The sequence below is a fragment of the Callithrix jacchus genome, chromosome 16 (assembly GCF_049354715.1).
Source record: "Callithrix jacchus isolate 240 chromosome 16, calJac240_pri, whole genome shotgun sequence".
NCBI classification, from domain to species: Eukaryota; Metazoa; Chordata; class Mammalia; order Primates; family Cebidae; genus Callithrix; species Callithrix jacchus.
The window spans coordinates 84,358,772-84,374,324 of record NC_133517.1 but is presented as its reverse complement, the minus strand read 5'-3'; the positions used below and the strand labels follow the sequence as shown (position 1 = coordinate 84,374,324).

General features: G+C 33.0%; 1 protein-coding gene across 11 annotated transcripts in view; it reads right to left on the bottom strand.

Annotated features, from left to right (window-relative positions):
• CSMD3 (CUB and Sushi multiple domains 3) overlaps nucleotides 1–15,553 on the bottom strand; it is a 1,279,316-nt gene that overhangs the window by 636,816 nt on the left and 626,947 nt on the right. For all 11 annotated transcript variants that reach the window (XM_002759280.8, XM_017965625.4, XM_035276379.3 and 8 more), the window contains one exon: nucleotides 8,865–8,977. In XM_002759280.8, coding sequence (XP_002759326.1) covers nucleotides 8,865–8,977 — 113 coding nt within the window. The remainder of the gene's footprint in view (nucleotides 1–8,864; nucleotides 8,978–15,553) is intronic.

The following is a 15,553-nucleotide window of genomic DNA, read 5'->3' as shown; positions in this document are numbered from 1 at the left end:
GGTAGCACATGCTTGTAGTCCCAGCTACTCAGAGGGCTGAGGTAGAAGTATCACTTGAGGATCACTTGAGAAAGTGCAGTGAGCTGAGATGGGGCCATCCCACTGCACTTTTACCTGGGTGACAGAGGTATACCCTGTGATATAAAAAAAATAATAATAACAAGTGTCTATCACCCAGTAAAGGTTTTACCAGCCTGTTGGTAATCTACCCCTTCCTTCATCCATGCACCCAGATAACAAATAATCTTTTAGTCACTATAGTTTTCATTAGCATTTTCTAGAATTTCAAATAAATAGCATCATTCTCTTTTTCATCTGGTTTATTTTACTCAACGTATTGATTTTGATTTTTATCCATGTTGCATGTGTTAATAGCATTTTCTTCTTTATTGATGAGTAGTATTCTATTGTGTAGGCATATGCTATATATTACTCACCTATGAATGGATATTTAGATTCAGTTTGTGGAAGTTTTTAAAAATCTGCTATGTATATTCTTGTACAAGTCTTTATATGGACAATTGATTTTATTTCTCTTGGGAAAATGTCTAAGAGTAAAATCGCTGGGTTGTGAGGTAGACATATGTTTAAGAAACTGCCAAGCTGTTTTCCAAAATGGTTATACCATTTTTATCTTCCTTCTAACACTGTATAAGGGTTCCAGTTATTCCATCTCCTTGCCAAGCCAAATTTTTAAATCTTCACCACTGTAATGAGTATGTAGTAGTATCTCTTTGTAGTTGTAATTTACATTGTCTTAATAACAATGATGGTGAACATGTTTTTCATAGACTTTTTAGCCATCTGTATCTCTTCTTTGTGAAGTGTTTCATCACTCTTTTACCCATTTTAAATTGGCTTGTTTACTTTATTCTGAATACAGGTCCTTTATTACATATGTTTCTGCAACTATTCTTATCCAGTCTGTGATTTGCAATTCATTTTCTTAACAATACCTTTTGAGGATCAAATACTTTTAATTTTGATGAAGTCCAATTTATCAATTTTTCAAATATCTTAGTTTTCTCCTGTACTATTATAAAATTACATAGCCTGAGCAGCTTATGTGACAGAAATTTATTTCTCACAATCTGGTGGCTGAAAATTCCAAGATCAGGATGCCAGAATAGTTGAGTTCTGGTGAGGGCTCTTTTTCTGGCTTGCAGACGGTTCACTTCTAGCTGGATCCACACATGGTGAAGAGAGAGATAATGGTCCCTGGTTTCTATAAGGGCACTAATCTCATCATGAGGGGCTTATTCTTATGATCTCATTTAAACATAATTGCCTCCCAAAGGCCCCATTTCCAAACACCATCACATACAGCGGTGAGAGGTTCATCATATAAATTTGGAAGAAATATAAATATTCAGCCCATAACATACAGCATGCTTTTGGTCCCCTATCTAAGACAATTTTTCCTAAAGTAAGGTAATTAGGCTTTTCTTCTGTGTTTTATTCCAAAAGTTGTATAGCTTTAGCTCTTAAATTTAGGTCTATAATATATTGCAAGTTTATTGCTATAAATTGAATGAGTTAATTGTTAAAAATCTTTTTTTTTTTGACATGTGGCTATACAACTGTTTTAGAACCATTTAAAAAAAATAAAATATTTTCTGATGCAATTATCTAGCATCTGTGTTGAAAATCAATTGGCCACAATATGTAGGTCTATTTCTGAACTATTTATAACAAAAATCTTCTGGGTAAAAAAATCATTTAAATTATTTACAGAAAGTTTACAGAAAATATTTACTACACAATATGATTTGAATGATGAGAAACAATTGTTTCTTCCTGTCATTATTAATCAAGTGAGAACAAAGGAGTTGATGCTACTTCAAAAACACCTCAATATTTCTCATGATTTGAGAACAAAACTGAATGGGACTATAACTTACTGTGTGCATATAAATGTATAAATATATATTATATTGCTAACATTTACTAACATATATTATTGTTAATGTATTTATTAATATGTTAACAAATATATTATTTAATATATTGATATATAAATATTATATATATTATTGATCTATTATATAAATACTATATATTAAATAATATAAAATGGCATTAATACACAGGTGCTAAGATAAATAAAGAAATTTGCTCATTATGAATATATACTGGTAGCAGAAGGTAATTCTTATATTTCTATGTTTCTTTTCCTGAAAAAAAAAAAGAGCATAGTGAAAACTAATTAACTCACATATAACTGTTCCTTCCTGTGGGTACACACTTTTCCTTGGGCCCATCTGCAATATATATTTCCATGTTAACACATTTTTTAAATAAAGAAGGAAATATATCTGAAAGCATTGAACTACAATATAGACTCTTCTTACTTTGTTAAAAGAAAAACCTTCAGCAAATTAAAATTAAAATAGTTTAATTGAACAAAGAATGATTACAAATCAGGAAGCTCCCAAAACAAACAAACAAAAAGGTCTGCAGAGACTTCAGCACTCCTGCATGGTCAAAGATTTATGGACAGAAAAAGGAGCCTTTGGTTGGCCAAAACTCAGTGATTGTTACAAGAAGTTCCAGCCTGTTTACACATTCAGGTAAGTTATGGTTCGCTGTGTATGGAGAAACTTTTAAGTTGAACTTAAAATATGTATAAGGAGGAAGCTATAGACTAAATTTAACACTGCGTTGAAAAAACTAAACGAAGAGATAACAAATGTGTTTATCAGTATTCATTTAGTTGAGACGCTAATTTAGTGGCAGAAATTGAACTCACTATGTCTTAATAAAGGAAAATTTTTAGCTTTAAACAATTGAAAGACCAAGGTCTAGTGTTCCTTTCAGGAACTGCTAAATTTAGGAGTTCCAATTATATTCACAATGCTGTTTTTCTTTCTAGTCCTTGGTTCTGTCATGACTCTGTCGGCAAGTTATCAACATAAAATAAAAGTTATACCAGTATCACCAAGAAAAATCACCATTAGAATTTGCCATCTTAGAAAAAATATTTATTTCACCCAGAAACTATACAAGTTGCCCCAGATGCTGGCCTCATAACCTGTCTTTTTTTCTTTTTCTTTTTTTCATTTTTTCTGAGATGGAATCTCACTTTGTTGCCAAGGTTAGAGGGCAGCAGCATGGTCTGCATCCTCCACCTCCCAGGTACAATCAATTCTCCTGCCTCAACCTCCCGAGTAGTTGGGATTACAGGTGCACACCACCAGGCCCAGTTATTTTTTTGTATTTTTAGTAGGGACAGGATTTCACCATGTTGGCTGGGATAGTCTTGAACTCCTGACCTCAGATGATTCACCCTCTTTGGCCTCCCAAAGTGCTAGGATTACAGGTGTGAGCCACTGCATCTGGCCTGGAGTGATAACCTTTCCAAGGGAATTTTGATTAGTTTGGCCCAAACCTGTAGAGCTGTACAGAATTAAGAGAAATAAGGTTTATCAGAGCCTAGAGTATTTGAGTCACTAGTAAAAAAAGAAAGGATTGTCAGGCAGGGAAGAAAGCAGATGCAGTCAAAGAGAGAAAGATAAAAAATCTACTGCCTTGAAATTAACATACACATAAATAAAATATCAATATACTATATCTTTATTTTTTCAAAAAAACTTTTGTTAAAAAGAAAATGTACATGAAATGTCCATATATTTGGAAATTATTGTATATGACCTGGGAAATTTTCTAACAAAATATAAATGACCAGTATTAATTGAAGAAGAGAGCTGAAGAGATTTATAGCCAAATTAAAATAAATAAATTTGTTAAATATTTATCTCTAAGTAAAATGCCCAGATAGTTTTATGTCTAAGGTCTTTCTTACCCTAAAACACATGTAACTTTTGTTATTTATACTATTACAAGGCATTGGCAAATTTCCTCACTCATTCTGTAATACAACCATATTCTAAAACCCAAATTTTATAAAACCACCACAAAAAGGAACTCTAATTCAAATTTACAAATATAATTATTTTAGTCAAACTGCCAGTAAGTTGATCCCAGGGGATATTAAAGGATTGGTCATCATTTTCAAGAAGGTTTTTATCATAGAAATGAAAGTTTGTCCCAGTATTGGAAAAAACTATGAATACAGTTAAAGGAGTGACATAACTAAATAAAAGATTGTGTCAATGGATACAGAAAAATGTTTGACTAGAAGTTAGATGAAACATATTTGAACACCCTACATTTGGTAAAGATTCTTTTCCACATATCTTTGTCAAATATATTAAATGTTCAACTATAAAGTCATTGCCATGGAAAGAAGAGTAAGACGGAAATGCCAGCTCTCATCACAATAATTTAATGGAATTTTGAGGGTTCCAGTCTCCTCCTACGATAGACCTCTGGCGAAATTATAACGTTGAAGATGAAGACAAGTAGGCTGAGGAAGGTAGAGGGAATTCAAGAATGCACCTGTGTCTCAGATAACAATAACATTAGCATCTACCCTCTGGACATGTCATGTGGCAATAGTAAAGGCATATTTGTTTAAGCCACTATTAGTTGGGTTTTCTGTAATTTTCTAATGTATGTCTTCTTAATTATTTACTATGCCTAATCATGAAACAGTTAAACTTAACAAAAGCATTAAATACAGTGGCCAAATGCCACACAGATATGCAAAACCCAATACTCTTCTTTATATCAGTAATAATCGGTTAGCATTCATAAATAATCCATGTCTTAAGAAATGCCAAGTAACAATATGAAAACAAAAAATTGCAGACATCTCCTATGTGAAATCAGATGTTTTTTGTCTGTGTGTTGTTTGTGCATGTGCACATGCATGCATATGTTTTATTTTGATGTGTACCTGATGAGCTAAGGGGAGCTCAGTAATTTAACTCAATCTTTTGGTGTCCACCTAATCTTCATACTGATTAGGATTTTCAGCTTTTCTTAAAAACCCCTCAAAATCACTTAGGACACAATATTGCATAATGGAAAAAAGAACGAAGTAAATCAACTCAGAGTCGAAACTATGTTCTGCAGTAAGTTAATAGTTAAGCATTCATGTTCATTCATTTATTCAGACATCCCACAAATATTTGTTGTTTGCTTTCTATATGTTAGGAATCAGGCTACATTCTGGTTATATAGCAGTGAAAAAAACAGACCAAACTTCCTATCATCATGGTGCTTAAATCCTAGTCAGTTTTTTCATTTGTAAAAATGAGTAATAATTCCTACTTCTTACCATTCTAATGAGATTTAATGAGTTAATGTAGGCAAAATAATTGGAATATACCAGGATATTCATAATTGTTAATTACTTTTCTAATGTTCCTTAAGCTAAGACAAAGTTGAAAATATATCCAAAAAGTAGCTCAGTGTTAATGGATGTTAATGTGTCCATTGAAAAGAACTGGCTTTTTTTTCTTGAATTCTGATTAATATGCATTTGAAATAATGAAAATATAAATACAAGGGAACAAAACCAACGTTTCTAAGGGAAATGGGACAACGTGAACAGCTAGGTTATACTTCCATTTTGGAATGGCATTTAATGTCACATCTTGAATTACAGTTTTGGCAAACAAACAAAAAAATCTGTGAATCAGAATGGCCACGGCTTTGTTACACTTACGTTGTTGTTACTGATTTCTAAAAGTTAGGAATATCATTAACTTTTCAAGAGTCCAGTGATATTATACTCATTTATGCTACTGTATACAGTAATCAGTGCACTTTCATGGAGAAAAACATGAAATAAATACTAGTTAAATAAAAATTAACTAAATTTAAAATAAAATACTGTTTTCTTGATTTGCAACATTTGTTGCCTTTTTATATTTTAAGATAGACATTGTCCAAGCTCCATAGAAAAAAGCATTCATAGTTCCACAGATTTAAAGCAGCAGTTCTACAATTAATGACTACTTAATTAGGTAACTATGTACCATTTTATATTCATAGATAAAATTTGGTTCCTCAGTCAATAGTAGAGTCTTAGAACAGTCATTTTCAAACTATGTTTTTTGGAGTCCAAGGGTTCATCCTACATTTGGAGGGAATAGAGAGGCAATCAGATCAGTTGAGGGTACCAAGTCTTCTTAGCCTCATTCTATCAGAAAAGTCCAGCTTTTTAATCTTTTTTCTATTTTAAGTTTCTGACAGCAGACATCATTTGAAATCATATTTTCTTTAAAGTAAACTTTCAAAAACACTTTCTTAATTAGCAAAACAGAATTTAAGAATAAAAATAAATCACAAAAAACAAGGACTAAATTATATATTTTAGTCACTATGTTTAAACTGTTAAAAAATTGAGAGAAACTACTCAATTAATACATATATTTAATTTAGAGGAAATCTACATTTAATGCTATCTTGTGCAAAATCTACAGATGACAAAAACAGAAGATATCTTTAGATCAATCTGGAAAGTTTTTTTAGCAGGTGTTCCATTTAGAACCAACAAACTACTCAACAGAGAGCATGGTAATTATGAAAATTATTTTTAGTAGGCGAAGTTGCTAAAGCTATGTGCACTTCAAAATTTGTATCTTCTCAAAATGAACCCTACTTCAACTTTGAGCACAGGTCTTAAATTATGGAAAATGCAAAAATATGATTTTCACAGTACAAACAACCATGGTAAACTAAACATTTGAGGACATACTTTGCTTAGTATTACCTCATTTATATAGGCTAAATCATTTATTTAGTTTAGTTGAACAAATAATTATTAGCTACTTACGATGATGGCAGGAATATTGCTAGCAAAAATACAAAGGCAAGTAAGACATATTTTCTATTTAGTTATATAATACATATGAATCACTGCTTATAAAACAGAAGAAGTGGTCTTCCATGATGGTTAGAGTTAACCATGTGTTCACAGAAGAGTAAATATTTGAACTTGGCCTTGGAGGATGAGTGAAGTGGTGCTAAGTTAAAAGCAGTGATTCAGGTAGATTTACTGAATGTCCAAAGAAGCAAAGTTGTGAAGCAACTTGGAAGGTTCAGAGAGTTATGGATAATTTTGTAAAATTAGAGTTTATGGAAAAAGAGATGGAGAAGGCTGGAGGAAATGATGTATGAAGATTTTGGACTTTATTTATAAAGATAAAAATAGAGAAACATTTTGAGCATGAGTGTAATATGATCATTATTCTGATGCTGGAAGATTATCATTAGTAACGTGCAGCAGGTTAGACTGCAGTCTAAAGGAGACAGAAAAGAAAAGAGAGAAAAGGAGAGAGAAAATAAGGGCAGTATTCATTTAAAATGTCCTGGGTTGGTTTCAAGTATATCATCTGTGAGTTTTTTAATTATTATTGTTGAAAACTGAGAAGAAGGAGAACAAATTAATGTTTAATTGTATTACTATACAATGTACTTCCAGATCTTGAACCATAGCAGAGGGGAGAGCTGTGTAAATATCGATAGAACTCCCTGCTGCTTTAACCTGTTCAGGAGTTTTAATAAATGTTTCTTGTTGGAGCATTATCATTAATGATTAATACAGTTTCTAAAGTTCAAATGGCTATAGATTTTCTGACAGGTAACCTTCATAGGATGAAGAAAATAACAGAAACATGAAAAATATAAGAAAGCCAAGTTTGCTCAGCCATTTAGAAGGAGAAGGAGAAGAAAGAGAAAAAGATGTATTTCAAGAAATATGACTGGGTGACTGTATCTGTACTCCAAACCTCAACATTATACAATATTTCCATGTAACAAATGTGCACATAGATCCCCTGCATGTAAAATATAAGTTGCCAGAAAAAACAAGGTAGATAAATACATGCAACTTAAGCCAATTGTTCTTTAAATTTTGTAACCTCGTTTTATTTACTGGGGATAGAGGTAGATTTTTAAATTGATAAGGAATATATTAAGACTATAATCAAGCTTACCTTTTTAATAAACTGGCAATTATATATTCTTGAACTATTCAAATTAATATAGTACCAAATTTAGTCACAAGAAAACAAAAACAGAATGTGTTCTCTCTCAGACAACATCATGCATTCATTTTCATTTGTCCAGAAACAAAAGCATGGTAGTGTTTGTAATAGAAAAATCTGATTAAAAATTATCATGTAATTAAGAGAAATTTTTACAGTAATTGTTTGATAAGATAGAAAATAATTTTTACTACAATGGTAATGGTAAATTTAAGCAACACAACATTCTGATGATCTCTTGCATTTTTTCATTTTTATAACAGATTTTTAATTGAGTTTATTAGTACTTTTTTCAGTCAGAATTGCAAATTTACATTTCTAGTTATGTTCATTGTGTGTATATATTGATTTTAATCAAGGTCCAACATGTGTGGAAGATATATATGACCTCATAATGCTTGCATCTATTTCTTATAAATGTCACTAGAACAAAATTATTTTGTTATACACGAGTAATTAATCATTGATCAGTATCTCTACTGACATTGGGATGGACAATAGCAATTTCATAAAATTGTGGTCTATGATTTACGTGAATGACAGATTGTAAGAAAGATTAGCATCTTGGAATATTTGGGAATTTCAGTCCTTTACTGTTATATTTAAGTATTTAATAATTAATAGAAAGAATCATTCCCAGGAATATTATTTAAAGAATATAAAATCACACCTATTATGGAGAAGGCTAGGAGTCTAGTGTGATTGAAACACGATGATAGTATAATAGACTGAGAGAAAGATGAGGTATGCAAAATAGACACATTTTAGAGGAAAAACTAATTTTATTTAACGATAAGTGTAATTAACATTTGTAGTTGAATTAAGGAGGAAATTATTTTTTTTGGAATGTATTCTTGCATGTGTTCTGCAAAACTTTTAATGTTGTAGATGCAATTAAATATGAATTTAAAAATATTCTCTAGTGGTATTAAAATAAAATTTCCTACAATAGAAATTCATCATTACCTTTGTAGTTAACCTTGAAGCCAACAGATCCAACACTTTCGTCTGTTTGAAGGTGCAGCCACATTTGGCTACTCATGCTCACTATCAAGTCTGGTACAAAGCTTCCAGTCAGCCTATAAAGAGATGAACAAGGAAAGGAGAGATGGGTTATTAAAACACCCTCTGCATATAAATTATAAGGCAGATGTATTTCTCAATACTTTCTTTGCTAGAAAAAAAGTCAGATAAATGTACAGGAGTAAGAGTTGATGTAACAAAAGGGACAAATTACACAATTTAGTGAACAAGGTTATTATGAAAACACTATTTTGTGTTTAGCTAGGATAGATCTTCCATGTAACTGTAGCAAGATCATGAAATTTTAGACCATTAGAGTGTCCTACACAGTACTTCATTTTGAACTTAAAAGAAAAAGAGGATCTATACAAATATTCAAGTATTTTTAACATTGCAAATACATCTTAACATTCCCAGTTTCATAGAACTTTGTTCTAGAGAAATACTGTTAAAATATTTCTGTATAAAACAATAAAGTATTCAAGAGTATAAATCTAACACTTTGCAATACTAATGTTGGGTACACACGCCTTCAAATAAACTATGTACATGATAGGCTGCCCATGTCACATATATTTTTCTGTAAATAATTTTATTTAAAGAAATATGCTGCTAACATGATGCAGCATAACCGTATCCATTCAATACTAATCTCTCATTCAATAATGCAATTTTGTAACCATAAGAAGGGAAATTACTTCATGTTTTGTCTGTCATCAATGATGCTGTAGTCGCATATTTGAACTGAAGTCAAAGGTCATAAGGATGATAGCAAATGAGTTAATAAGACCTTGGGCTTGGGTTTCGGGGAAGTCTGTCAAGAATAGGAAAGAGGAAAAAACTGATTCACTGCAGAGTAAATGTCCACATTGATAAGGGATTATAAACTACATACAAAAAAGACAGGTTTCCAAAAGAATAAATTAGTAAATATTTGCCTACTTTATCATAAGGATTGCTGGAAAATTACATCAGGAAAATGTAAAGTTTCCTTTCCTTGTAAAAACGTGAGAATATTCAGTGTCTTGGTAGTGGCTCTACAATGAATAGACCAGAAGATGGTAGCGTGGTTGACCATGTCCTGGAAGTGACTATGGCTGCAAAATGTCCTGTGTGTAGTCAACTATTAAAATGGTAAAAATGACATCAGAAAATTCCATTTGCAGTACATATATGTAACCAGTGGTCAGTGTCACAGAATTTATGGGAATTTATCACAAAAAAACTTGGTAAACTACTATTATTTAATTATGGGATTATACATGACATTAAAGAACACTGTAAGATATCAACATACCATAATGTATTATGGAACTTTAGATTATTTCCATTTCTTTCTTCATGTGAGAAAATATTTTAAATCACCATAATACAAAAACACATTCACATAGACAATGCACAATCATTTTAAATGTCTTTTAATTAAACTTTGGGGCATGTGAACTTTCAAATTGGTGATTCTTAGTTACTAGTTTTTTTTTTTTTTTTTAGCTACAGTAGGGAGAAAGATGCAGGTTTATGGGCAAGGGTAAAGACTCCAGCTTGAAGGTAGAAGAGAAAGTAAAGTAAACCCATTATGAAATGGGATTGAGAGGTTATATCTGTCTAGCATGTGCATCGGTTATACCATATCAAACATGCCAGCAAACTACCTTGAAGTGTTTTTCTGGGAAAATTGAATTATTGCTCTTTGTTATATCCTCCTGTAAGATTTACAGTCCTGAACTGTTCCATTAGCCTGAAACTTCTAGAATGGTATTTTGTCTGTTCATAAAGAACAGCTAAATTATTCCTTTGCTAGCTTGTTATCCTATTGCCCTGATTTCACCTAGTTCCCAACTTACTGCTGGTGTAAGAGTATATGTAATCTAACAATAATAATAAAATAATTTTTTAAATTTTCTGATGTCAAAAAAATAAAACTCCCCCCCTCAACTTCTCTTTAGCATTTCGTTTAGAAAGCTTGAAATTATAATTTTTGTTTATTTTAGATGTATCTAAGTATTTTAAGAGTTAAATAAGATTCTTGCCAGTTTTGCATTCCAGGAATTTCTCTCTTGGTTGCCTTGGAGCCACCTCTATAAACTGGAACATAGAAGAGGATGATGTCTTGTCTTTGTATTTCTGGGAGTTAAAGCCGAGGTACTTAGCTCTGTGATTTAACTTCCTGCTTGTCATAATGACAGGAAATGTTTTATTTTTGTTTTGATAAGGGAAATTAACATATATACAATGGATTGTATCTTCCTAGCTATATACTATTTCTCTTTTTGGCAATTTCCTTAGCAGATTTCCTATGATGCACATCACAATCTGCTCTAATCCTACTCAACAGAATAACTATTGCATTATTCCCTTTATTTTTTAGAGAGCTTTTACTGGGCTGGCAAAAGATTTTACTTTTAACCACATTTCTCCAACTACCTGGTAAAGAGGATTAGGATATGAATGGTAGTTTTTGAATTGAGTGGACCAGCTGAAGGTCCATTGCCCGCACAGCAGTCATAGAAGAGCCCCTGAATTATAAGTTCTCCCTTTTCGATCTCTGCTTTTTTGAAATAGTATCAGAATAGACTACTCTCTCCAAACTCAAATTTAATTAATGAGTATGCACGGGTAATTGGGACGCAAATCCCATCAGGATTACAATTAACTTTGATGGTGGAAAAATAGGCGAAGCCAAGGATATTGCCTGCAGTTCTTTCTCCTAAACAGCTAATATCTCTGTCATATTTGAAATACATAGAAGTGCCAAACCTTTTAGAATTTTTTATGATTCTTAGACCTCATCCAAAGCAAATGATTTTCTGGTATTTACTGGATAGTTATTATTCTTAGAGGTAAGTTAAAAAAATCTACATAACCAGAAGGAAAGATTGAGAAGAATGGAAGAGGAAATGGAAAAATTAAAGGCACTTTTATTGAATCTTCCTTTTTCCACTGTCTCTGCTCTTTCTGAATCCCTTGTGTCTCTTTATCTTTCTCTGCTTTAACAGACTTCTGAGAAGATGAAAGCAATGGTGTTTTAGGCATCTGGTTCTCCTAGTTAGTATATTTCCCTCCAACAAAGGACAATACCACAACTTATTTAGCTGGTAATGAATTATCTGCCTTGTTTGAGGACACAGATTTGTGTACTTCATGCCCTAACCCTAAGCCCAGTCAATGTTTTAGCACATATTGTGCCCCCAAAAGTCTCTTATCATCTATATTTCATGTATTTAGGAAAGCAGAAATTATGAAGAAACATGATTACAGAATAATTGAGAACTTGTATAAAAGACTGTCCCCACATGAAGACAAAAAGATGTAGAGTGGTTTCACTAGCTGGTTTGAAAAAGACCAAAAAAAAATAGTATTAGGCTAATAAACAGTAACATGAAAAGTAAGCCAAAAATGTATAATTCTATATTAATTTTGTCACAATGTGAGAAAGACCAGCTCTTCCTATTTGATCACCAGTGCATCTGATGCCATTGAGAGGTTATACAGGTCTCCTTGCCAGCTGATATATCTCAAATAAAAGCTTCTTTCCCCTGCTTCTCAGAAGTTTTCAGGCATCCTCTGCAGCATGTTGTCAGTTTATAGTCCCAGGGATGGAGATGTGCACAGGATCCTGTGTGGAGTCCATAATCAGCAGACTCCACTCATTTGATGAAACAAGCACATTGGGGACCAGAAGATGACCCATTGCACCAAAGGGCAGATAACTGTTCATCACCCTCCACAAACAAGGGATAACTAAGGGATCTGGAGACTTACTGAGAGTAACTGCGTACAGCTATTCTTGAAATCTTTCCTCTAAAATTGAGCTGGGTGAAACTGCAATGGTGTATCCAAAAGACATGAGAGTCTACCATTGATTTCCATTAGCAGTTTGTTGAAGCTTTCTCAAAATCTACTTGCATGAATCCAAGGGTAGTTCAAATTTTCATCTCAGGTCCCTGATGACTATCCAAACTCAAATTAGACAAAGGGTATTAGGATGGCAAAGACAGACTTAAATCTTAGCAGCAGTTGCTTAGCTTTGGGACAGTCTAAAGAAATGTGAAGAAGAAAAGAAATTACAAAAAAAAACTGATATGTTAATTGTTCAGTAAGAATTATTTAGTAAAAGGAATACTCCCTACTCTGACCAGCCTGTACAGTGAGCAAGGAAAGAAAACAAAACTGTATGCCATACTTCAGGAAGCCAGATGTTGCAATCCAGAGGATGCAGTAACTGCAGAAACAAGGGAATCAGAAAAGCCCAGAAGACTGGGGAATAATTTGGGAATGACCTAAAACTGACAGACTGAGGGAATCTCAGAGTGGGAACTGATAATGGGTACATTTCAATAACGTTCTCTCAGGCTAACTCACTGCATTTTCTAGTAGATACACGTGCTACTTACTCTGCAGTTTCCCAAGAAAAGTCTTACTTTCCATCTGGTATTAAAGAACACAGGTTATTGGTATTTTGATTTAGCCTTCTACTTGCTCCTTTTCTTCTGTGGCTCCCATGCCATTAGAGCCTCACATTGGGAATAGGTTTTCTTAGTTTCTCCTGTAAATCTATTGCAGGGAGACTTGCTAGGAAAATTAAAGACTACCATATTCTATATTCCATAGGAAGTGTCTGGAGAAAAAGGAATCTGATTACTGTGTACCTTCTGAAAGAAAAGGGATATTGCAAAAAGTGGCTTTTTCCCCGTGTGCTGGAAAAGTGCCCTGAATTGAAACAAGTCAATTCATCACTATGGGCCCTAGCAAGTGGTTTAGTTTCAGGTGTAGAATCAATAAAAATTCTTTACAAAAAGTATAAGCAATGGCCATGTGTCAAGCAATACCCTTTGTCAAAGGCTCTATTAGAAGAAATAAAACTAGTTAAAAAATTTGAAAGACAAGTGGTAATTTTATAAAGGCACTCACTTTGTAATACTAGTACTGGTATACATCCAGAAAAGAAGGAAGATAAATGTGATAAAGATAATTGACCTGTGGACAATATCTTTTTTTTTTTTTTTTGAGATGGAGTTTCGCTCTTGTTACCCAGGCTGGAGTGCAATGGCACTATCTTGGCTAACTGCAACCACTGCCTTCCAGGCTCAAGCAAATCCCCTGCCTCAGGCTCCCGAATAGCTGTGACTATAGGCACTCGCCACCATGCCCAGCTATTTTTTTTGTATTTTTAGTAGAAACGGGGTTTCACCATGTTGACCAGGATGGTCTCGATCTCTTGACCTTGTGATCCATCTGCCTTGGCCTCCCAAAATGCTGAGATTACAGGCGGGAGCCACCACACCTAGCCAAGATCTTAAAGAAGAAAATAAATTTATTGTTCCATTGATGTCTGTAGTTTCTAACACTAGAACATTTAGTACTTTACTACCATCCTCTGCAAAGTGTTTTCTCCAATTTATCTATGATCTTTTTTTCCCATTGCTCTAGGAAACAAGTTTATATTTTTGTGCTGTTTTACTTAGACATGAGTCCAGTGTTTATGACAAAGTATTCCTCAAGGATTTCTTGACTCTCCTACCATTTATCTAATCATTATCAGAAAAACTTAGAGAAATTTTTCCCAATAGGGAGATCTGTACATAATTAGCATGTTGATGGTTTGCTGGTAGACTCAGAAACCAAAGAGCAATACAAAACTGACACTTTGGCTTTGTTACAACCTCTCATTCACAAGGGCATAAGCCTTCCATAGACAAATTGCAAAATTGCCAAACTGAGATAAAATATTTAGAGCATCTATTGATGCTGAAGGCCTGATGTACATGTCAGCCATTTTGTAGATAAAATACTCTACTACAATAAAAAAAAATTAAACTATTTTGGGGACTAGTAGAATATCGTGAAAGTGAATTTCAGTTTTTGTAGAGCAGCCAAACGCTAATGGAATAACTGTATAATAATTCCTCAGATCCATTGATTTTTTTCAGTAGAATCTGAAGAAGTGTTCAAATTAAAATTTTCTATAGTATAAGCTTTGGGGGTTCCTAATTTTGCAAATATTTCCATTTGCTTTGTTATGAAAATAAAAGAGCTTCTTTAGGAATTTTAACTAAAAAGTTAGAATTAGATGACACACTAATAATACATTTCTCAGTTTCCTTGGAGGCAGTGGCACTGTTGATGACATAATGCTGTGGCAGTAGCAGATACACTTTTAAAAAGACTCAAGCCTGTACCTGCAGTCACTTATATGCATGTCCCACATGACAGCTATCTTACAAGTGCAAAAGATCCAGAATGTGTGATTATGTCATAAGACTAGTTAAGAATAAGTATTAATCACAATATTATGCATAGGAGATGCAATATCCCAAATCATGTTACTCTTTTATTAGATCTTGATTAAATAGATAATCATGATTGTATTACAGTGGTAAGAGAAGACACTAAGCTCCAATCAATTTATCCGATATTTCTTATCTGTAATGAGACAGAGATAGGATGGGAATTAGGCTTCAGCTCACCTCCACTAGAGCATCCTTTCTTGCATTCCCCCTGATCACAAACCCATACCACTACTTCACTGATGACATAACTTTTAGTAGTTATAAGAAGAAAATGGCCTTCTATGTTCTTCTTCTATGCTCTCATAATGTGTAACCATGTCTTATATTTAAAGAATTCCAGAA